General features: G+C 42.4%; 1 protein-coding gene across 1 annotated transcript in view; it reads left to right on the forward strand.

The window, feature by feature from the left end:
• Positions 1 to 22040, forward strand: part of C11H1orf185 (chromosome 11 C1orf185 homolog) — a 40826-nt gene extending 18786 nt beyond the window's left edge. Inside the window, exons 3-6 of the mRNA XM_057785444.1 lie at positions 10705 to 10810; positions 12108 to 12237; positions 16468 to 16504; positions 21655 to 22040. Of these exons, the coding sequence (XP_057641427.1) occupies positions 10705 to 10810; positions 12108 to 12237; positions 16468 to 16504; positions 21655 to 22040 (659 nt within the window). The remainder of the gene's footprint in view (positions 1 to 10704; positions 10811 to 12107; positions 12238 to 16467; positions 16505 to 21654) is intronic.
• The last annotated feature ends 1587 nt before the right edge of the window (positions 22041 to 23627 follow it).

Here is a 23627-nt window from a genome sequence, read left to right on the forward strand (position 1 = left end):
TGGTATTTCATTGCAGCAATAGAAACCTAGCTAAGACAGTTAGGTAACTCTCATCTAACTCTTTTTTTTTAATTAATTTGTTAATTTATTTATTGTTTATTTTTACATGTCTGGGTATTTTGTCTGCACAATGTGCAATGCTCTTGACGTGCCCATGGAGGCCAGAAGAGGACACTGGATCTCCTGGAACAGGAGTTAGATGATTGTGTGATGCTATGTGTGCTGGGTCCTCTGGAAGAACAGCTAGTGCTCTTAACTGATGAGCCATCTCTCCAGCCCCAGCCTAATTTAACTTTTAAGTAGACTTCCTTACCTCATTTCTCTACCTGTTTGAATACTCTTTGAGATAACCTTTCATTATTTTAAAATCTAGACTTTGTTTTGTCCAACCATTTCAACATCTCCTTTTTTCCCTCAAATCATTAAAGTTTATTGTACTTTAAAGTTGTTACAATGATAGGTTTTCTATTATACATTATTTATATATGAAGAATGAATGGATGAGTGAAAATGTTAATTGACTTTAATTGTGATTATTTTTCTCAATATGTATATATATTACAACATTGTATTATACATCTTAAACATGGCCCATAAAATATTGCATAATATAGTTTTTTATTGTTTTTATTGAGCTATCCTTTTTTTCTCCACTCTCCTCTCTCCCTCCCCTCTCCCATGACCCCCATGCTCCCAATTTACTCATGAGAACTTGTCTTCTTCTCCTTCCTATGTAGATCCATGTATGTCTCTCTTAGGGTCCTCTTTGTTGTCTAGGTTCTCTGGGGCTGTAGACTGTAGACTGGTTTTTCTTTGCTTTATGTCTAAAAGCCACTTATAAGTGAGTACATACTATATTTGTCTTTCTGATTATGGGTTACCTCACTCAATATGTTTTTTTCCTAGATCCATCCATTTGCCTGCAAATTTCAAGATGTCTTTTTTTAACCACTGAGTAGTACTCCATTGTGTAAATGTTCAACATGTCTTTTTAATTTGGTTACTGAGGTTGTGGAGGAGTCCTATTTCTTTACCTTTTGCATTCCTTGCATCTCACATTGTGGTTCCATCTGTTGGGATGATATCAGTTTATTTTAGGAGGGTCTCCTTAGTGGGCAGCATTTTCTTGGAGTCACAATCCTCACAGCAACTCAGAGGAAAGAAAGCACACATCAGCAATAAAAACTAATTCAAAAGCAAACTAGATAGTAAAAAGTAGTAAAAAATAAATAGAAAGATGAACTTCATCCCCAGTAAGGTTAGAAAAGAGTTAGAATACTTATAAACTAAATGTTTAAAAATTATTCAAACTAAAGATGTTAATAGTTAATAAGAACAGATGCTGGGAAAGAGAAGAGAAACAAGAAAGAGGGGACCAGCGAGATGGCTTAGTAGGAAAAGGTGCTTGCTGCCAAGCCTGCCAGCCTCGGTTAAATACCCAGGAACCATGTGGTAGAAGGTAAGAACTGACTTCTGCAAGCTGTCCTGTTGGAGGAAGCTGCTAGTTAGTTCCCAGCTGCTCAGTCCCGAAATAATCACACAGAAATTGTATTAATTAAATCACTGTTTGGCCCATTAGCTCTAGCTTCTTTTTTTAAAATCTTTCTTTCTTTTTTTTTTCTTTCTTCATTTATTTATTGCGTATACAATATTCTGTCTGTATGCCTGCAAGCCAGAAGAGGGCACCAGACCCCATTACAGATGGTTGTGAGCCACCATGTGGTTGCTGGGAATTGAACTCAGGACCTTTGGAAGAGCAGGCAATGCTCTTAACCTCTGAGCCATCTCTCCAGCCCCTAGCTCTAGCTTCTTATTGGCTAACTCTTACATATTAATTTAACCCATTTCTATGAATCTGTATATCACCACCAGGTCATGACCTACCAGGAAAGTTTCAGCATGGCTATCTCAGGCAGCGGCTCCGTGGTGTCTAACTCTGCCCTTCTTTTTCCCAGCACACAGCCTAGCTTTCCCTGTCAACCTAAGTTCTGTTCTTCACTGCTGCAGGCTTGGAGCAGTTCTTTATTCACTAACCAATAAAAGCAACACATAGACAGAGGACCTCCCACACCAGTCCCCTGACCTCCACACACACGTCACACACCACGGCATGTGCCTGAACCCTTCCCCCACCCCTCACAAATAAAATAAATGAATGTAGAGCTGGAGAACAGGCAGCGTGGTTGAGAGCACTTGTTTTCTTTCAGAGGAGCCAAGTTTGGTTCCCAGCACCCACGTGGCAGCTCAAAACCTTCTGTTCCTTCAGTCCCAGGGGATTTGAAATCCTCTTCGAACTTTCCCTGGCACTAGACACGGACATGGTGCACATATATATACATGCAGGCAAAACGCTCCTACGCTATAATAAATCTAAAAATAATTTTAAATAAAACAAATGGATATAATAAAAAAGACAAAGAGACAAACATGGGGTGATGGTAGAAATAATGAGAAAGAAAACAAATTTAGACAGAAAGAAAACACAAAAGTCATTATTTCTTCTTTGCTGAAGAGAAAGGGGGTGGAAATGTTTTGTCTCTGCCTCCACCCCAGTCCTGTCCTTAAGTACTTTCTGGGAGTCGGAGCGGGCAGCTGTTTTCTCTCTGATGTCCATCCAAATGGATCATGCCACTAAGGAATATTTGCAGGGAAAGCCCTGGCCTCCTGCAGGATCATGCCACCGACTGCCAGTGTCTAGGCTAAATTCATGAGTGTTTCTCCATGTGCAGGGCAAACAACGGCTCCTCTCCACTGCTCCGGCCAGCTGAGACTAAAGCTCACATTGCCCAGGCCCTCCTGGATGCCCCCTCCCACCAGCCAGAATGTGTTTGGCCCCGGAAAACCCAGAGCAGCAGCTACTTTCCACCAAGTCTCTCGGGCCCTCTGAGAATATAGAAAGTAGCAAGGCGGTGCCATCTGTACCAGAGGGTCAAGAGTAATCCTGCGGGCCCTGGCCCCATGCAGTACACGCGGCCATCATCCCTCCTTCTGCCACAACTTGAACAAAAGCCGCCCTGACATAATCACCCCTAGGTTCCCTCTTCAGAAAGACTCACATTTTCAGCCCAAGTAGATCTGTCTGGGGGGCGGGGGATGTGTGTAAATCAGAGTACTGGTTGCATCCAGGCTCCGAGTGATCACTCCTTTTGGCCTTCTGCTTTCCCTGACCAAAAGCCAGGAGTGTAAGAATGATCGCCTTCCAGGGCAGTAGTGGGCAAGCTGGGAGATGCAGGGCCTCCCTCTCCAGCGCTTGCTATTGCTGCGCCTGGTCGAAGTCCTTTCTTGACCTGCGTTTCTGCAGAGCTGTCGGCTTGTGCCCCTGTGGAGCCTAGGGAGGTTTATCTGCTCCCCTCACTTTCCCACTTCCGTGCTGCGGGGCCCGGCATGTCTGGATTTCACCTGTCTCTGTCTGTTGTTTTCCTGCTGTCCTGCCTCTTTCCACGCCATCCTTGCCTCGCTGCAGTCGCGTACCTGAGATTTTATTTCAGATTCTGGAGACCTAGGAAAGTTCTGGCATCTCTAATCTACCATCTTCTCCCCACCCCCAGAGTCATTTCTTTAGAAAGAGAAATCTATTGCCATACTAATACGCTTTCTAGAGGGGCATTTACTGCTTGTAATGTTTACTTATTGCGCAGTTAATACTTCAGATTTCATTTGCACGCACTGACTTCAAAGGGTTGGATAGCCATCCGTTTAAGGCAAGGATCTGGCAAGGATACAAAGTCACTTATTTCTCAAAGGAACTCAGTATATTTTACATGGAACATGCACAGGTAATAAAGTGGGTGTTCTATTTTGAGAATTAAGAAAGTTGGGTTTTATTCTCACTGGATTAATAACAAATATTTAATAGCTCTTTCAAGATTTAATTATTTTAACTCATTAGGTCTAAGCATCTCCCCAAGGTAGATGTCAAGATGCAGAGTCAGAATGCAGTTCAGTACATATTCCACTAATATTTGCCTCTTCTGGAGAGAAGAAATGAGTCTCTGGAGGCGCTTCAATGACCGCTACATTTTCTTTTGAGCAGAGGACTTTCTCTTTGTAGTTTTGTTTATTGCAGCTAGTGTTTGGTTATTGAATATGGAATGTAGTGTCTTTGTCTGGACTTTCATTTAATGGCAAAGAGTTATTGTTAGGTCTTGACATCTGTTACAAGACTTGCTTGTACTGAAATGCAATGCCAAGTCCAAATCGATGCCTTAGGATGAGTTAGCTATGCAGTTTAAAATTGAAAACATGGGTCTAAAGAAAGAAACTACTACATGATCCATTTGGGAAATGGATAGTATTTTCTGTAACTATAAATGTTAATTTGGTCATAATAAATATTGAGCTCTCCTTTCTGGTTTATGATGGTGAAGGTAGCACATTGTCTTTAACACATATGACATTCTTTGCATGGTTGTATGTATGCATATGTGAGTCTAGGTGTATATGCATGAGTGTGTGTGTGCACGTGCATGTGTGTGTACACACTCATGTGTGTGTGCATGTGTGTGCACGTGCGTGTGTGTGTACATGCACACATGCAGAGGTCAGATGTTGATGTGAAGAGTCTTCCTCAGTTACTACCCACCTGAATTTTTGAAGTATGGTCTCTCACTAAACCCGGAGCTTGTTTGCTAGCTAACCCGACTGGCCAGCAAGCCCAGGGAGTCCGCCTCTGCCACCACAGTGCTGAAATGACATGTGCATACTGTGGAACTCTGCTTTTGTCATGGCTGCTGGACTCCAAACCCAGGTCCTTCTGCCCTATGTAATGAGCACTTTACTGACTGAGCCATCTCCCCACTCACCAATACTTCTTATGTCTGGAATGTAACCAAACTTAAAGAAGACATTTAAAAATACAGTAAGAAGTCAAGATGAATAATAGGCATAACAATTTATAAGACAGAAAAATCTACAGATGTTTAAAGTAAAACTTCACTCTCAGTCTCCTACAAGGCAAAATGTGGAAGGAAACATGTTGCCCACCTCTTCCACTTCTCCTTTGGAGACAGGGTCTCATTCGCTATGTGGACAAGGCTGGCCTTGAACTCACAGAGTTCTGACTACATCTGCTGGGACTAAAGGCCTGAACCATCATGTTCAGACAACGCATTCTTCTTGTTCAAAAATTATTTTACTCATTCCTCATGAAGAATTTTATTGAGGAACAATTTGGTGAACTGGAAAGATGCATCCCCTGTAAAAATCTTAGTGTTGCCTATAAGTTCAGGCAGTTGTCCCCAAGTTATTGAAGAATTGTTTTAAGAGGGAAGGAAGGTTCAGATATCTACTTCTATAATAATTTGAGGATAAGTTTACTCAGCCAATATAACTATAAGATTTGTAGAATTGGGGGTCTGGAGAGATGAGGTAAGAACACTTGCAAGAAGACCTAAATTTCCCAGTACCCACACCCTATGGCCTACAGCCACCTGTAACTCCAGCTCCAGGGAAATCAATCTGACACCCTTATCTGGCTTGTAAGCTCCTGCACACATGTTGACAGAGGTTTCTGTCCTGCCCAGTTCCATAGCCATTCAGTCCCAAAGAAACACACAGAGGTCCACATTAATTGTAAACTGGTTGGCCTATTAGCTCAGGCTTCTTATTAACTCTTTTAACTTATATTAGCCCATAGTTCTTCTCTGTGTTAGCCACATGGGCTTGGTACCTTTTATCAGCAAGGCATTCTCATCCTGCTTCCTCTGTGTCTAGATGACAGCTGTAGACTGAGCCCCTGGTCACCCCGCCTATACTTCCTGCCTGGCTACTGGCCAATCGGCATTTTATTAAACCAAGTAAAGCTTGTTAGGAAAAAAATCCTAAAACAGGCGGTTCCAATGGCACAAAGAAACCCAAGTAGGTCAGATCAAACCAAATTAAAATGCCCATCATTTTATTAAATACAGAAATCTTTACAGGGTACAAGACCATTATCCCACAACACATACACATGGTACACTGTCGAGAACCAGCCTCAGCAAAAACACTCTTGCCAGGGTAGGGCTGTGGGGATTTAGAAATATAAGTAAAGAATACAGAGACGCATGAAAAATAATAAAGCAGAAACCATAGAATAGTACTAGGAGGGCATTCCAGTGAATATTGAAATCGTCCGTGTTTAATTTTCCATATACTTTTATACCCTAATGCAAAGGGGGAAGAAGGCAACAAAAGACTTCTTTAACATAATTCAAAGGACAACTCAAACAGTTAATTGCTTTAACACTTAGAGACATCAAGTCATTAGCGTTTTGTTGTTCAGACAGTAAAGCTACCATAGACCAAGTATCCTGAAGGCAGTCACTTCCCAGGAACTCATAATTACAAAAGAAGGAACAGAAGTACATTTGCATATCCTGACCATCTGTCAAGATGGAATGGATCTCCTTTTATGAGCCATCTTAATGTCAAAAGAACCAGGTAATCATACCCTGAGTCTGTACCTGCAGTTATGCTTGTCAACCATTTTGAGCAACCTCCAAACTCTCTGACCATCAGACAGGGTGGAAATAGGCTCACATTTTGGGGCCTCCACAGTACACATATGTAAATTATGTCTCATGAATATTCACATAATTTTTTAAATTACTTTAAAAATATTTCTAACCAGGCTTGATGGAAAACACCTTTAGTCCCACCACTCTGGAGTCCAAGTAGATCTCTGAGATTTTGAGGCCAGCCTGGTCTACATAGAAAGAGTTCCAGGCCAACTAGAGTTTCACAGTGAGACACTATCTCAAAAAGTAAAGAAAGAAAAGAAAAAAGAAAAGAAAAAGAGACTGATAGCATTTTCAGATGCAAGCAGAGGCACATAATTAGGGAGCATGCGATAATTCTGAAATTAGAAATAGTAAGTAGATGGCATTGAAAACTTTATAGTCAAAAGAATATGCACAGGAAATAGCAGAAGGAGCTCACTGAGTGGCTATGTAATTCATTTGAGTTCATTCACTTTAAAAAAAAGGCAAAGAAGCCTGGGTGGTGGTGGTGTACAGCTTTGATCACAGGACTCAGGAGGCAGAGGCAGGCAGATCTTTGAGTTCAAGGCCAGCCTGTTCTACAGAGCAAGTTCCAGAACAGCTAGGACTACACAGAGAAAGCCTATCTCAAAAAGAAAAAGGAAGGGAGAAAAAAAAAAAACAAAAACAGACAAAGCAAATGTCACCAAAGAACTAATGGTTTGCCGGGCAGTGGTAGCTCATGCCTTTTATCCCAGCACTTGGGAGGCAGAGGCAGGCGGATCTCTGTGAGTTCGAGGCCAGCCTGGTCTACAAAGGGAGTTCCAGGATAGGCTCCAAAGCTACAGAGAAACCCTGTCTCGAAAAATCAAAAAAAAAAAAAAAGAACTAATGGTTTATTTTTCGAGTTTGTCTCACATAAATTATTAGACTATGGTTCTATAATTCACCAAGAATAAAACTCTAATCTTTTTCCCCATAAAATATACTAATGGAATGATATCTTTTTTTTTTTTTTTTTTTTTTTTTTTTTTTTGGTTTTGAGGACAGGGTTTCTCTGTGTAACATCCTGGCTGCACTTTGTAGACCAGGCTGGTGTCCAATTCACAGAGACCTGTCTGCCTCCGCCTCCTGAATACTGGGATTAAAGGTACGTACCACCACCACCAGGCTTGACATCATATTTTCTTTATACTCATTAAAAATATTTTCTTTGTCTCCTTAAAATTTCTTGTTGCCCATAGGTTGTTTCAAAATGTATCATTTCCAAATTTTATTGGCTTTCAACTGTTTGTCTATATTCTATATTGGAGAACACAGAACATGCCCCTGCAAAGAATATGAGATTTTGGGAGGCCGAATTTTCTATGATGGTGGTCAGATCCAGTAGACTGATGGAGATGCTATCAACCTGCAACTTCCACAGTTCCCTTGGAGATCACCTTGTCCACAATAGTCACCAAGAAGGAGCTGCAGAAGGTTTTTTATGACATCATTGCCCTAGAATTCCATTGGTCAGAACTCTGTCATATTGTTTCACCTAATGGTATGGGAAGCTGAGACAAACTAGTTTTACCAACAAAGAAGAAAATGTGTTTGGAGGAACAGCCAGCAATGTCTTTCTGTTCTCTGGAAGAACTTGTATAAGATAAGAAATGCTAGCATGGGTATACAGTAGAAATTGTAACCTTTTGGGGACCACCGGTTTCCTTGGGGGAAGTTTGTAACTGCTGAGTCAATGTAATGAACTTGTGTTCCCTTGGGTTTTCTGTGACTTCTTTCTTTTTTAATTCCCTTTCTTCTTATTTTGAGTAAAAGCTCCTGATTTTATTGTCTTCCTAACGAAGTCATCTTAGAACTGGATTCCTTTCTCTTAGCCTCCGGTTCACAGGGCTCGCATCTCTTACTCGCCAGTGCCCTCATAGACCTGCAGACGGGCTCAGCACAATCTTCGTGCGGTTTTAACCATTCTGCAGAACATAGTCTTAGTCTGTCCATCGCAGCCACTCAGTTTCTGATCATAACGCCTTTCCCGCGGCATACAAGAATCGTCGCCCTTCTGGTGTTGTGTCGCTTTTGTGGGGCTGGTACTAGCCACATTTCAATCAGAAAGTCCGCAGGACTCGGGAACATTCCCTGTTGGAGCGCTGACCAGCAGGTTCTGTCACTTCTTCATTCACTTTGTAGAAATCATTTTTTGGGGGTATATTTCTGTATTTTAAGTAAACTTTAAATTTATTAATGTTTATTATTGATAGCATTTTCTTATTTCTCACTTTTGCTGTGTTTTTGATATTTCAAGACAGGGTTTCTCTGTAGCTTTGGAGCCTGTCCTTGAACTAGCTCTGGTAGACCAGGTTGGCCTTGAGCTCACAGAGATCCACCTGCCTCTGCCTTCCAAGTGCTGGGATTAAAGGTGTGTGCCACCACCACCCGGCTTCTTTCTTCATTTTTAATATATTAATTTATGCTTCAATTTTTTCACTTGGCTATAAGATTATTATAAACTTGTCAATTTTATTACTTTTCCCCTGAGTCTCAATTTTTTTCTATTGCTGGAGATTGTCCCAGGACCTTACTTATACTAGTCAAGCCCTCTACCACTGGAAGGAATTCAGTAGTATAGAAAAGTTCCTATAAGCCTGTTCCCAGTAACAGCCCATTGATATTTTTCCTTATATAAATATTTTGTTTTTATTTCAAAATTTATAACATCCTATTTTTATACTTTCTAAATAGTAGAGAAAAAAATCAAATGAATGAAGTAGAAAAAAAGACAATAACAAATACCCATGCAATCTCCTAAATGAACATTTTTATCATAGCAACTATGTATCATTTGAAGGATAGAACACTGAAAAATCAGTGTGTATTTCTCCTGCTCACCCACAGATAATGCCCATCATAAATTTGACATATTGCTAAGTATTGAGTGCTGAGGTTGCTGAAGTCTCAATACATGTGTGGTGTGTGTGTGAGTATGTGCACGTGTGTGTGTGCATGTGTGTGCTCATACCTAAGTCAAGAAACAGAACACACTCAGCATTGCCATGCTTCCCTTGATATCTGTGCCTGAATGTTTGTTGCTGCCCAGAGTTTTACCTGTGAAGTTTATCCTGTTGTGCACAGTTATAGTTCATTCTTTCCCCATTGTCCTGGGATATTTGTTTCTGTTCATCAATTCTATCTTTAAGTTTATCCATTCAGCCACTGACTTTTTTTTGTGCATTTCCCAAATGTGTTGGGCTACCTCAAATCACCCTGCTCTAAACACCCCGCTACAGATTTTATTGGCACATATGTGGACTTGAATTGTGTATGCGCCCATTGGAGGAAATGCTGAATTGCCAGCTGTGTACCTGTTCAACTTGCTAATGGAGCCAGTTTCCCAGAGCTTCCCTAAATCATATTCCCTCCAGCAGTGAACGAGACTTCAGATCCCTGTTCCCCTGTCAACAGTTTATATTATCTTTTTCATTTTCCTTATTTATTTTTTATTTTAATCATAATATTCTAATTTATTCTTTGAGAACCCATCACCAAACCCACTAAATAAATACATATAAACTTCAAATTTTTTAAATTTTATTTTATTGAGACAGGGTGTCTGTACATAATGCTGGCTGTCCTGGAACTCACTATGTAAACCAGGCTGGCCTCAAACTCACAGAGAGTGGCCTGCCTCATCCTCCTGAGTTCTGGGATTAAAGATATGTCCCACCATGCCAAGCCCTAAAAGAAATAATGTTTTTTTTCAAGGTTTATTTTTCTCTTTTCTATCTAGATATGTGTGTTCCTACCTGTGGGTATGTGAAGGTGCAACAGATAGCTTTGGAGGCCAGGTGCGCAGGACCCTTTGGAGCTGGGCTTTACAGATGGTTGTGAGCTGCCTGGGGAGTGCTGGGAGATGTTTGCTAGCAAAGAAAATAGAAAACCATCAGAACATTGGTGTCAATTGCTGTACAGCTTTGGTTCCATTACCTCTGTTACATGGGCTTCAATTTTGCCACCTCTAAAGTGAGATCCCTGCAAGCTTTCCCAGTTCTACTTATGACGTGTCCTGTGTTGTTTTCTAACTCTGGGTCTTCCAGGTTACTTGGATTGTATAGACTAGAATTCAGGTTCCCCGATTTCTTTGTCAATCTTAATATTACATATGTTATATCATTGTAAACATCACCTCATTTATTTACCTAGAGAATTGAGTCGTGTACATGAAATGATATTTTACCATTTATTTGTATAGGTTTTATTAACTTCTTAACCTATTTTCTGGCTGCTGGTGCCATTAGTCTGGGAATTGGTTTCTTAGCTTTGTCATCTGCGTTGTGGTTCCTGATCTGCAAACGAAGGTAAGGTTTACTAGAAGGTTTGTCTAAGTCTTTGTTGTTAAAAATTCAATGAAGGGCTTTCCACGGCTATTAAATTCAAATCATTATGATGGAATTGATTCTATAATCTGGGGCTTGGAAAAGGTTTCATGTGCATTATTAAATCGCCCCAAAGAAGGACTAGAGCAATACACAGGCGTGAGTCATGGCCCGGCTGCCATAGGTCACCTTTCAACAACCACTCCCTGGCTAGTCTCATCTGACTTCAGACTCTCTACAGCTAATCTTCCGCTCTGCCACTTAGTTTATGCCAGCACGTGCAACTGTAACGAGGCATTCCCATTTTGGGCTTTAAATCGGCTTTTAGATTCACATTAGCCCACAATTCCTAGTTTGTCATCTCTGCCCTCGATTGATCCCTTTTATGACAATTGCCACCTCAGAAACTGGCCTGACATTTCTTTCTGATCTGCTGAGGTTTCCCTAAGCACCTTGTGGTTTTTAAGCCTCCCCCACTTGCTTGTGACTGTGGGGATAATAAAAGATCACAGGTCCTCTCCCAACGTATCATTATTTTCAATCCAGTTTCTGTCCTCTTTGTGTCAAAAGGGACCAATGAGTTCATTTATTTCATTACAAACCGACTTATGAAAAGACTAATTAAGCCAGGCAGATGGCACACACCTTTCATCCCAGCGCTTGGGAGACAGAGGCAGGTGAATCTCTGAATTTGAGGTCAACCTGATCTACAAAGAGACTTCTAGAAGAGCCTCAGCTACACAGAGAAACCCTGTCTCAAAAAAATTGAGAGAAAGAAAAGAAAGAGAAAAAACAAAAAAAAAAGAAAGAAAAGACTAATTAGCAATGAAGTTGATTATCTCATAACCAAAAGGTAGTATATAAGTAACTCAGCAATATTCAAACCGTAAATGCTAACTTTCTATAATTAGCTAGTTTATATTTTATGGCAAGTAGACATAATGAAATCAGATCTATGTTGTGTAAAAACTGCTATTTTTGCCGGGCGATGGTGGCGCACGCCTTTAATCCCAGCACTCGGGAGGCAGAGGCAGGCGGATCTCTGTGAGTTCGAGACCAGCCTGGTCTACAGAGCTAGTTCCAGGACAGGCTCCAAAGCCACAGAGAAACCCTGTCTCGAAAAACAAAAACAAAAGAAAAAAAACTGCTATTTTTAAAGGTCTACAGCATGCTGATTTCAAACTCCTATGTATAATGTTAGAGACAATATCTCAATAAGCATATATAATCATATAATCTGATTCCTGTGTTATAATGTTTTCTGTACAATGTTTTCCAGGGAATTATTTCGAAGTCCCAACATTAAATCAATTGATGAAAAACTGAAACAAAGACTATACAAACAGAAGGCTAAACCTCAGTCTGTTTTCATTTCCCGAAACTTTCACACTGGCCAATCTCAACCGCAGGTAGAGTCTCCCTGAAGATCCTTACTAGCAAGTTATCTTTCTATTAGGAGGCTAATATGTCCACTGTTACGTTTTAGTTTAAGATACAAAAGCGTGAGGCTGGGTGGTGGTGGCGCACACCTTTAAGCCCAGCACTTAGGAGGCAGAGGCAGGCGGATCTCTGTGAGTTCGAGGCCAGCCTGGTCTACAAGAGCTAGTTCCGGGACAGGCTCCAAAGCTACAGGAAAACCTTGTCTCAAAAACCAAAAAAAAAAAAAAAAAAAAATCCTGGCACCAAATTTTAAATTACCCAAACCAAAAGTTCATACAATAGGAGAGATGGTTTTCTTTTATATTTTGAAGGGTGATAAAGTTTTTAAAAGAACAGAAAAATTGGGCTGGAGAGATGGCTCAGTGGTTAAGAGCACTGCCTGTTCTTCCGAAGGTCCTGAGTTCAGTCCCCCAGCAACCTCATGGTGGCTCACAACCATCTGTAATGAGATCTGGCGCCCTCTTCTGGCCTGCAGGGATACATGCAGGCAGAATCCAGAGAATACTATATACATAATAAATAAATAGATTTTAAAACAAAGAACAGAAAAATTAAATGAAAATAAACTCTGTCTCCAGTTGCTTTTATATACCTTTCAGGGAAAAAAAAACAAGCAAACAAAACCCTACACTCTCCATAGTGGCTTAGAAGAAGGAAGAAGATAATGGCATGTTGGGGGGGGGTGCCTGCAAAATTCTCAGAACTACAAAAAGGAAAAGAAATTTGGAGATAAGAAATGCTCAGATAACCAGATAGCCGGTTCAAACCAGTTAAGTGTAATTTAATTCAATTTGGTAAAGAGCTACTGATCCAAATCAATTTGAAGATCTTGCCCCTCCCCTGTTGGGAAGATTAAGATATTGTCCCTTCTTTCAAGGTGCTTATATGGTATTGATGAGCAAAGCAGACCACAATTAACAATGTCATGTGTCAAAAGAGCATCATAAGGACAAAGTAGAGCATGGCAAAGTCTAGTAGAAACTGAAAATATAGCTGAGTTAAATCAATTAATCAATGGTCTTACAGCATTCGGAGATAAAGACTGGTGACAGATAGGACGGCAGGCCTTCGTTACTTAAATTCAAGTTGAACTCAGCAGTCATGTGCCTAGTTCACCACGCATCCACATTCAGCACTGGCTGCTGTCACTGTGTTTAGGTTCACATTGAAAGAGATGCCGAGAGACCACTCACTGTCGGCACAGTTCACTAAGGACCTATGGCGCTGAATTTGTGTCTAGGTCTACTGAGGCCCATTAAACCATGGGCTCTGGTTTCTGTTTACCATGATTTATGCTGGTGCTGAGGAGCCTGTGCTGTGCAAATGTCTGATGTCAACCAGGGCCGTCTGCACGTCAGCAGTGTTCCTTTCTCAGTCTGCGAGCTGCACAGAGTCTGCAACCATCCCCAGAGTCCCCAGTTCATAACCTCTAGACTGGTGAATGTTCTAACTGACTACTTTCTTTCTGCCTGTTTCATCAGAGGTAGGGGTAGCACCCATAGCGCTGAGCTCCACACAGGCAAACCTATCTCCATCTTCTCAAAATCCCTTTAGCAGGGTTGGAGAGATGGTGCATAGCACATGATGCTATTGCAGAGGACCAGGGACCCAGTGCCCTCTTATGGCCTCTGTGCATACTGCACACATACAGACAGGTAAACACACAAATTTTTAAATTAAATTAAACCTTTAATTGTCTGTGTGTGCATACACGTGCATGCATATGTGTATGACACACATATGTGTGAGGTCTTAGCCAGAGGATTCAAGTTGGATTACAGGCGGTTACTGAGTCGCTTGACTTGGGAACCTGAGTCCTCTAGAAAAGTGGTAGCTGGAATTCCAAAGCACCCCGACTGTACAGCAGTTACCCTCACAGCAGAGAGGTGACTCCAGGAGTTGGTTCACCCACTGACTTCAAAGTTATATCAATGACACCTGCTCCCAGGGATCAATGGTGGAGCTAGCGGACGCCTGCACTTGGGGCTTCTCCATGTGCATACCCCCCACACTCTACAGTTGTCTCTCAGGCTGGGGCTGTGACAGGTTGAATTCAGGCTGGCTGACATAATTAGACCCCACGGCAGCTCAGTTTTAAACCATTTGTCCTCTCTAAAGATGACACCAGCCTCAGCCCTCCAAGGCAGGGAAATGCCTTCCCATTGCTGACCTATCCCATAAAAGAAGCCTCCAGTTTCAAGGTTTGTGGGCGCTGTGGGCGTGGTCTGTGAGTAGGGAAGCCAGTGGCTTTTCAACAGGACCCCTGGATGACTGTGTTGGACTTGGCCTTCTTGTTGTTGCCTCCTCCTCCTGGTTCTCTGACCTCCACTGCTGTGCTAGATCTCTTGTGGGTTTCTGAAGCTCTTCCCTCAGCTCCCGTCTTTGGAACACACTGTGTTTACACATCACGATTCTTCTTCACTTGGTCACGCTGAGGCAGCTTCTAGTCCTCTATAATCCAGAATCTCTCCTAAGTGGCTTCTTGAGATGGGGATTACTTCTGATGTAGAGGCTATGAACATTGTTGAAACCACAACGAAGAATTCAGAATATTATATAAACTTAGATGACAGAGAAGCAACAAAGTAAAGTTCTCCATGCTACAGAGAAAGAGTTCATGAAAAGATGAGTCAATCTACAGGGACCAGCACGGTCGTAGAGGGGGTGGCCATGCACGCTCGAGCATGAGTGTGTTCAGTGCTGATCTAGCGCCTTGCGCATGCGCGGCAAACATTCCACCGCTCTGCCCCTTCATTATCTTACCCTAAGAAGTTTTGGGCCAGTAAGATGGCTCAGTGGGTAATGATGCTTGCAAGCCAGTCTATCCCCAGGATAGACACAGTGAAAGGAGAGAATCAAGTCCCAAAAGGTGTCCTCTACGGGTGTACAGTTTCACACACACACACACACACACACACACACACACACCACAAATGTAATATAAGAATAAAAGAGAAAAGTCTCCACAGCCACCCCAGCCTTCGGCAGCCACCACCCTGGTCAGTCAAAAGTGATCTGCACCAAGGCAAGATCTACGTCCTTCTCTGTGTAAGACAACAAAGTATGTTTCAATTTAATCTCCCAGGAAATGGTTTTGCATATCTTTTCATATTTTTATTTACCATCTATACTCTTAGTAAAACATCTCTTTAAATCTGTTATATTTTCTAATTGGATTGTTTTCTTAACATTGAAATGAAGTATTCTTCATATATTGTGGATGCAAGTCCTTTGTTGGTTACGTGCTTTTCCGTTTTCATTGCTTTTTTGACAGACAGGGTCTTTCTTTGGGGGTGGGGGTTAAGACAAGGTTTCTATACAGCTTTGGAGCCTGTCCTGGAACTAGTTCTTTTATACCAGGCTGGCCTTGAACTCAGAGATCTGCCTGCCTCTGCCACCCGAGTGCTGGGATTAAAGGCACGGGCCACCACCACCCGGCTGAGACAGGGTCTTTCTAAGTAGCTCTGGCTGTTCTGGAACTCGCTATATAGACCAGGCTGGCCTTGAACTTTGGAGTTCATAAATATTCACCTACCTCTGCCTCCAGAGTGCTGGGATTAAAAGTGTACACCACACCTGACCTGCTTTTCAGTTTTTAAATCTCACTTGGTGAGTTTTTCACCCTTGTAACAGAGTTTTATAAAAGTTTTCAATATTGGCAAGCATAAGTTCTGTTGTTATTTCTTGGGCCATACTGTTGAGAAAAATGTTCCAAAATCCATCCTAACACTAGAGCTCAAGGATCATATCTGCTTTCTCTTTGAAAAGCTTTATTTTCAGAACATCTTTGTTCTGCATGTAACAGCTTAATTGAGATGTAGTTGAGCCGCTGCCGATGCTTAGATGTGGCCTGCTCCCAAACGCTCATGGGCTGGAAGACGGGCCCTCCGGGGACAGCCCTGAGGTGGCAGAAGCCTTAGGAGGTGGAGCCCCCACAGGAGCCTCACCCTCATGAGTGGACGATGCAGTCTCTCGGAGTGGATCAGGCGCCATAGGAGTTGAAAAGAAATAGTGAACAGTGTAGGCTCTTAACCGACAAGTCTGTCTCCAGCCCTCGGGTTTTCTTTCCCATACTGTAGAAAGAAACATTTTTTATCAAAACGTGTAATATTGCAATTCTTACTAGTATAAATGTATAAATATAGAAACTATACAAATTTCCTTCATTTTTAAATAATGCAAATGACTTTTTTATGTAGGTGGAACACAGAGAAAGGGAAGGAGCACAAATGAAAGGTACTTTTCTCTTCAATAAGTTGTTAGAAGTATTTGTGTAGCAAATATTTTCTTAAATCTTAAAACAACAAGGAGATTCTTTCTTAGAATGTTATTTATTTTATATTTCATGAAAATTTAAAAGAAATATCAATATAGTAGTTTGTGAATTGGCATATCTTTTTAAGAAGAAAATGTAATAACCTGTCTTAAAATATGAAATTATTTTTTTCTTAATTGAATTCAAAGGCATCGTAATGGTGACCGTGCAGTGATACCAAGGGTTGGGATGGGTCAGGGAATGGAAAAAACCTTGAATATTTTGTAGCCATTTATACGTGCATGCCATATCCTTATGTCTCAAAACTTGTCCTACACAGTTTTAGAAATGAATATAAAATTTTGAATATAATATGTAAAATATAAAAGTTAACAAGTAAAGTATTATAAAATGTATTTTAAGAATTTTGTGACATTTTTAAAAACCTAACTTTTTGGTTTAAGGGGCTTTACTTGTTTTTTATGTTGTTTTCCATTTGGGGTTTGTTTGTCTTGTTTTGGGACAGAATCTCACTATTTAACCCTCACTGGCCTGGAGTGATGGCCTCAAACTCTGTTCTCCCTTGGCCTCCCAAGGGCAGGGACTGCAACATACACCAACACACCCGGCAACAAACACCATTTTAAAGTGTCCACCATGTAGTCTAATATGAAAAGCATGAGCTCCCTGAATGAAATGAAATGAATGCCCTGACAGTGCTGAAGCAGGCATGGGAAGCCTGCAAGGGAAACACACATGGGCAGCCCATATATGGCGGTTCTCTTGAACTTGTCCATATTGGGTTTCAAGGTCTAAGTTGTTGGGACAACTGACCAGGTCTCTTCCTCAAGAGGGCACCAGATCTCATTACAGATGTGATGTGGGAGTGTCACATAGCTTTTGCTTTCATTGGTTAATTAATAAAGAAAATGCTTGGCCTGATAGGTTAGAACATAGGTGGGTGGAGTAAACAAAACAGAATGCTGGGAGGAAGAGGAAGTGAGGCAGACGCCATGCCACTGCTCTCAAGGGTAGACACGATGAAGCAAGCCACCAGGTCAGACATGCTGAATCTTTCCCGGTAAGACTGGTGCTACACAAATTACTAAATATGGATTAGGCAAGATATGAGAAGAGGCTAGAGCTAATGTGCCAAGCAGTGTTTATATGAATACAGTTTGTGTGTCATTATTTTGGGGCATAAGCTAGCCAGGCGGCCAGGAACTGGGTGGCAGGAATGCAGCCCGCAGCTCCCTCAACATAGATGATTGTGAGACACCATGTGGTTTGCTGGGAATTGAACCTAGGACCTTTGGAAGAGCAGGCAGTGCTCTTAACCATTGAAATACACCTTGTGTCTAATTGATGGAGGGGTTCTCTGTGTAGCTGTGTGCTTGTTTATAAAGTGTCACCAGCAATAACTACCCTGAAGAATTGTTGAGATAATAATCTCTGTGAGTTCAAGGCTAGCCTGGTCTACAAGAGCTAGCTCCAGGACAGGCTCCAAAGTTACAGAGAAACCCTGTCTTGAAAAACCAAAAAAAAAAAAAAAAATGGCAGACTCTTTTAATACCAGTCTCAGGAAGCAAAGGCAGGAGGATCTCTGTCAGTTTAAGGCCAGCCTGGTTTATATACTGAGATCCAGGACAGTCACGGCCATGTAGAGAGACTCTGTTTCATAATAAATAAATTAATTAATTAATTAAAAAATGCCTTCTACTGTTATTGGCAGAAAACCATCTTGTGCTTGGGCTCTTACCACTCTCTGTGGACCAAATGCTTTGTTGTTGTTGTTGTTTATTTTTTTATGATCCTGCTCGTTAATTTTTTTAAAAATAATGTAATATTCAACTAAAAATCATTTAAAAAAATTTTTTAGCTGTGAAAGTTTTTTTACCTGGAGTCATGGAGACATCCGGCATGGACCACTGCCTAAGGCCATGTCTGGGTCCTGAGGTGGTGTCCAGGGCTCCAGTTGATACCAAGGACTCTGTGGATGCCTGGAGTCTGGCCAGCCACCTGGTACCATGATAATGCCCAGTGACCATGTTGCTGCTGGGGGAAGAGAGCGTGCTGCCACTGAGGTCATGATGACATCTGGACCCAAGCTGCTGCCCAAGGCCATGTCTGGGTCTGTGGTAATATTCATGGCCAGTGTTAGCACGGAGTCATTGGACACATGTGCTGAGCCAGCCCTGCCCTTCCCTGGTCCTGGGATGGCTGGTTCTGACCTCCACAGGATACTGCAGCAGGAGAACTGGTCCAACCCCTCAGGAAAGTGCTCGCACCTGCACTTGGAAAGATGGCCCCACCCCTCACTGTAGGCCTGTACCTCACTAGAGGGAAGCACACTAGAGCTGACCCTTTGGTTTGGGGTACACAGGTGAGTCAACCCTGGGGCCAGAAGAGCAGGAGAGCTGACCCCACCACACCCTGTCTGCCATGTGGTGGCAAGAGTGAAGGAGAGATGCCCTCCCCACCCACCCACCCACTGCCACCCACGGCAGGTGAGAGAGCTGGTCCTAGGGTCACAGGAGTCAGAGTGCTAGCCCTGCCCCTCACTTGGTTGCAGTGCATGAGAAAGAAGCCTCTGTTTCCTGTCTGGGCAGCATGCTAGAGCTAGCCCTGTTGCTAGGGACACAAGTGAGAACCGGGGAGCTGATCCCATCCCTCCATGCAGTGGCATGGGTGAGGGGAAGATGTCCTCCTCCCTCTCTGCCCCTTGTTCTCTGTGGCTCTCATGAGAGAGCTGGCTTGGGTCACGAGAGTGAGAGAGCTAGGACCCAGGAGAGCAGGCCCTGCACCCTGCCTGGACACCACATTAGAGCTGATTCTGTTGCAGGTGAGCCAGCCCTAAGGGCATTAGAGCATTAGAGGTGACCCCACCCCTCCCTCATATGCCCCCTACAGCAATCTGGAGAGAGGGCCCTGCACCTTGCCTGGGCAAAACAGTAATCTGGTCCTGGTGATGTGAATGTGGGGGACCCCGATCTGGGGGCCCAAGAGCAAAAGAACTGGGCCAGCTCCTTGCTGTAGGCTGCATTGGGTGAGCCAGCCTGGGCAGTGCTGGAGAGCTCACCTGGGTAGTGACAAGAGAAAGCTGGCAGGCTGACCAACCCAGCTACCACCCAGGCCCAGGGCTATGGGTTGGCTTACACCCAGCATCCACTGAAATCCAGGAACTGTCAGAGCATGTGAAAGGGACAGACCTACAAATCCAAAACAGCAGGATTTCCATGACACAGGACAACAGGCTGTCCAAGAGGAGCCCCAGTGGGAGCCCATTATAGGTAGTGTAGCAGAAACCAGAGGCCTCAAGCCAGACCGATGACTCGTGGCAATGAACCCTTGCAAGAAAAAATGCATGGACTAGAGTAACTGTGTCTCAAGGGGCCACGATATAGCTTCCACGACCAGATTCTTCTCCTTGTTTGTTTTTGTTTTTATTTTGTTACTTTGTTTTGTTTGGTTTGGGGTTTTTTCTTTTAAATTTAGTGTTCTTGGATTGGGGAGGTTGCAAGGGCAGAGAGCAAATGTGAGGGGACAGGGAGATGAGTAGGATCAGAAGGCATAGGGTGAAATCCACAAAGAATCAATAAAGTTAAAAAACAAATAAATAAATAAGCCAGGCTTGTGGCACATGGCTTTAATCCTAGCTACCCTGGGAGGAAGACAAGATGATCTCTCTGAGTTAGAGGTCAGAAAGGTCTACGTAATTAAAGTCCAGTAAGTCACCCAAAATTACATAGAGAGACCCAGTCTCAATAAAAATTTAATGGGGAGGGGAAGGGAGATGTGAGTGAGTTCAGTTGCCCAAGAAGTCCAGAAGGTGTTAAATGCCCTGGAGCTGGAGTTGCAGGTGGGGGTAAGCCACATAACAAGAGTGTTGTTGAACAGACTTGGGTCCTCTACAAGAACAGGGGGTGCTCTTAGCCGCTGAGCCGTAGTTAAATTTCTCCCTTTCCTTTCTCCATATTCTCCTGTGTACCTCTCCCCAATTTCCTTCAAATTCATGACCTCTTTTTTCTTTGTTATTGCAAGCAAATATTTGTGTGTGTGTGTATGTATGTGTGTGTGTGTGTGTGTGTGTGTGTGTGCGTGTATAGTCCTAAATACAGCCTGTTCAGTCCCTATAACATTACTTGTATGTATGTTTCCAGGGCTGACCATTTGATATTGGACAACCAATGTGTGCTCTTCCCTGGGAAAGACCCCTGATGCCTCTCCCAGCTTTCCCCGGTTTCCAGTAGCTCTTTAGTAGAGTTGAAGCCTTGTGGGGCTTTCCTCTGGTATTGGCAATCTTTCCATTCCCTTTCCCACGGTGTTCGGAAGTTTTATAGATGTATCCGCTGGGCCTGCGCTCCACAACTCTGGTTTTCTACAGTGGTATAAGAAACTTTTTTTCTTTTTATGACAGGGTTTCTCTGTGTAACTACTCTGGCTGTTCTGGAACCCACTCTGTAGACCAGGATGGCCTCAGACTTGGAGATACACCTGCTTCTGCCTCCCAAACGCTGGGATTAAAAGCTTGTGCCACCACCACTCAGCTTCAAGAAACTTTTAAAAGTATATTGTAGAACTGAGATTTCTAACCTAATTAGAATATGTTTCTGGATTAGAATATTTAAGTATAATATATTTAAAATTGTAAAGATGATAGTAATTTTGTGTTTTCTCTTCCAGCATTGTCTTACCCATGATAGCCCTAAAAAAACTCTTAATTAAGACTTGGTTTATCTGATGGGCATGGTGGCACACACCTATAATCCCAGTACTAGAAGCTCTGAGTTTGAGACCAGCTTGGTCTACAGATCTAGTTCCAGGAAAGCCAGATTTACACAGTGACACCCTGTCTCAAAAAAAAAAAAAAAAAAAAAAGCAAGCAAAATAAATAAGTAAATAGATAAACAGATAAATGCATAGTAATTCTGAAAAAGTCACACATTGTGGTCCATACCTTTAATCCCAGATCCTGAGAGGCAAAGGCAATCTCTGAGTTCGAGGTCAGCCCGGTGTACAGAGCTAGTTCTGGGACAGGCAGGGCTACACAAAGAAACCCTGTCTCAAAGAAACAGAAGACTTGACTTGTCAATATGTAATATTCACAGCAGACTTTTTTTTTTCTTAACAGCAGTCAATTCTAAAGATGAACTCTGCCTTCCGGACCCTGTGGACGGAGAGTCCCCTGACATGCTCTCAGTAGAAAATGGCAGTAGTGTGACAGTGAACTTGTCGACGTCCATCCCTAGTTCTTACTGCAGCCGAAGCATGGAAGCAGCTGATGAGTGGTTCTCAAATTACCCTCTAGAAGCCAAGACTCCCCCAGAGCCTTTACTTGGGGAACCTCTAGCAGAAAAGGTGTTAGCATACCTGTCAAGTATCTCATTAGAAGAATGGCCTAGAAACACAATGAATGTGACATTTTGTGACGTTCAAAAAGAAGAAAACACTAAGGAAATGTTTTCACAAAGAAACACAGAGGCTGGCATACACAACCTTCCATGTGATACTGAATAAATCTTTTCTCTCGAAGCCTGCTATACAGTGAAATCAGAAGTTAAAGTTGACTTACGAGCTTCTAGTCTCCTACCAAGTCCTTACTAATCTTGCTTTTCTTGTTCTTACCATAAAGTGGTTTTAGCCCTTACTGGCTTTTATTTTTTATTATTTATTTTTATTGTATATGCATTTGTGTTTTGCCTGCATGCATGTCTGTGTAAGGGTGTTAGATCCCCTGGAAATAAGTTACAGGCAGTTGTGAGCTGCCATCTGGGTGTTGGGAATTGAACTGGGTCCTCTAGAAGAGCGGCCGGTGCTCTTAACAGTGGGCCATCTCTCCTGCCCATTTATTTCTTTCCTCAGTGTCTCGGCTTCAGAACTTAAGGCAAGGACAGCACACAATAGACATATACATCCAGAATTCCGTTGAGGGTTCAGAATTGGTGCGTCTCTACCCTCGGATACATCGATTTGTTATTCTATTTCTGTGTCATCTGCTGCTCCCATCTGTGTCCTCCCTCTTACCTAGATGACTGCAGGTCTCATCACCTTCTCTCTGCTTCTTTAACAGCTTACTCTATGCAATAACCACAGTCGTATTTTGAAACAAAGTTACCACAGCCTCCTCTTAAAACCACCCGGCATCTTCCTAGTTGACTAAAGCACTACTAAGCGTCTTTGCTCTGTATACGTAGTTTCATTTTCAGCCTTTCCTTCCTGATGGGTTGACTTCATTGCAAACCATCCTCCTTGGAAAGTCAGCACAGTCTGGCCACATTGGCTGGTCTGCTTCTCCAACGCTTTTTATTTCTGCCTCGGGTTTTGGGCTTGCTCTTCCTTCTGACTCTCAATATCTGTTTCTAGAGTTTTGCATGGCTGGCTCTTAAATATTATTTCAAGTTCATCTCATGTATCAGTTTCTAAGAGAGACTTGCACTGACCATCACACAAAGCAGAATCCAAAAGGACTCAGTTGTGTGGCACTGGACTGGAATTAGAGGTAGCAGGGTGTGTGTGTGTGTGTGTGTGTGTGCATATGTATGTTTAATGTTTGTTTTCTCTGCTGTATATAAACCCATATATCCATACTGGATCTATTATACTGATAATTCATCCCAGTGACCATGAACACAGCAAATGCTCAGATCTTGGTGAAAACTGTTTCCACTACAACATTCTGTTAAGAAATGGCTGTTAGCATAGCCAGACCAAAGAAAGCAGAGAGCAAGCCTAGCATGTTTCCTCTTGAGCAAAGTGCTTATTAATTGCTCGTGCCAAGCCAAAGAGGCACCTAAGCCACTTTGACAAGATTCCTCTGTTCAAATTAGGGCATGTATGAAATAATAATTTTAAATGATTGCTTATCATGCACATTGCAGCAGTTTATAATATAATAACATACTGAATTATACTCTATGAGGGGCTAGAGAAATGGTCCAATAGTTAACACTTCTCCTGTTCCTGCAGAGGACCTAAGTTTGGTTCCCAGTACCGACATCCTGTGGCTCACAATGGTACATTTGTTTATTTTCTTTGATGTATAGAAACCTATATATTCATACTGTAGCTGCTCTACTGTCAGCTCATCCCACATCTCCAGCTTCA

The sequence above is a fragment of the Chionomys nivalis genome, chromosome 11 (assembly GCF_950005125.1).
Source record: "Chionomys nivalis chromosome 11, mChiNiv1.1, whole genome shotgun sequence".
Taxonomy (NCBI): domain Eukaryota; kingdom Metazoa; phylum Chordata; class Mammalia; order Rodentia; family Cricetidae; genus Chionomys; species Chionomys nivalis.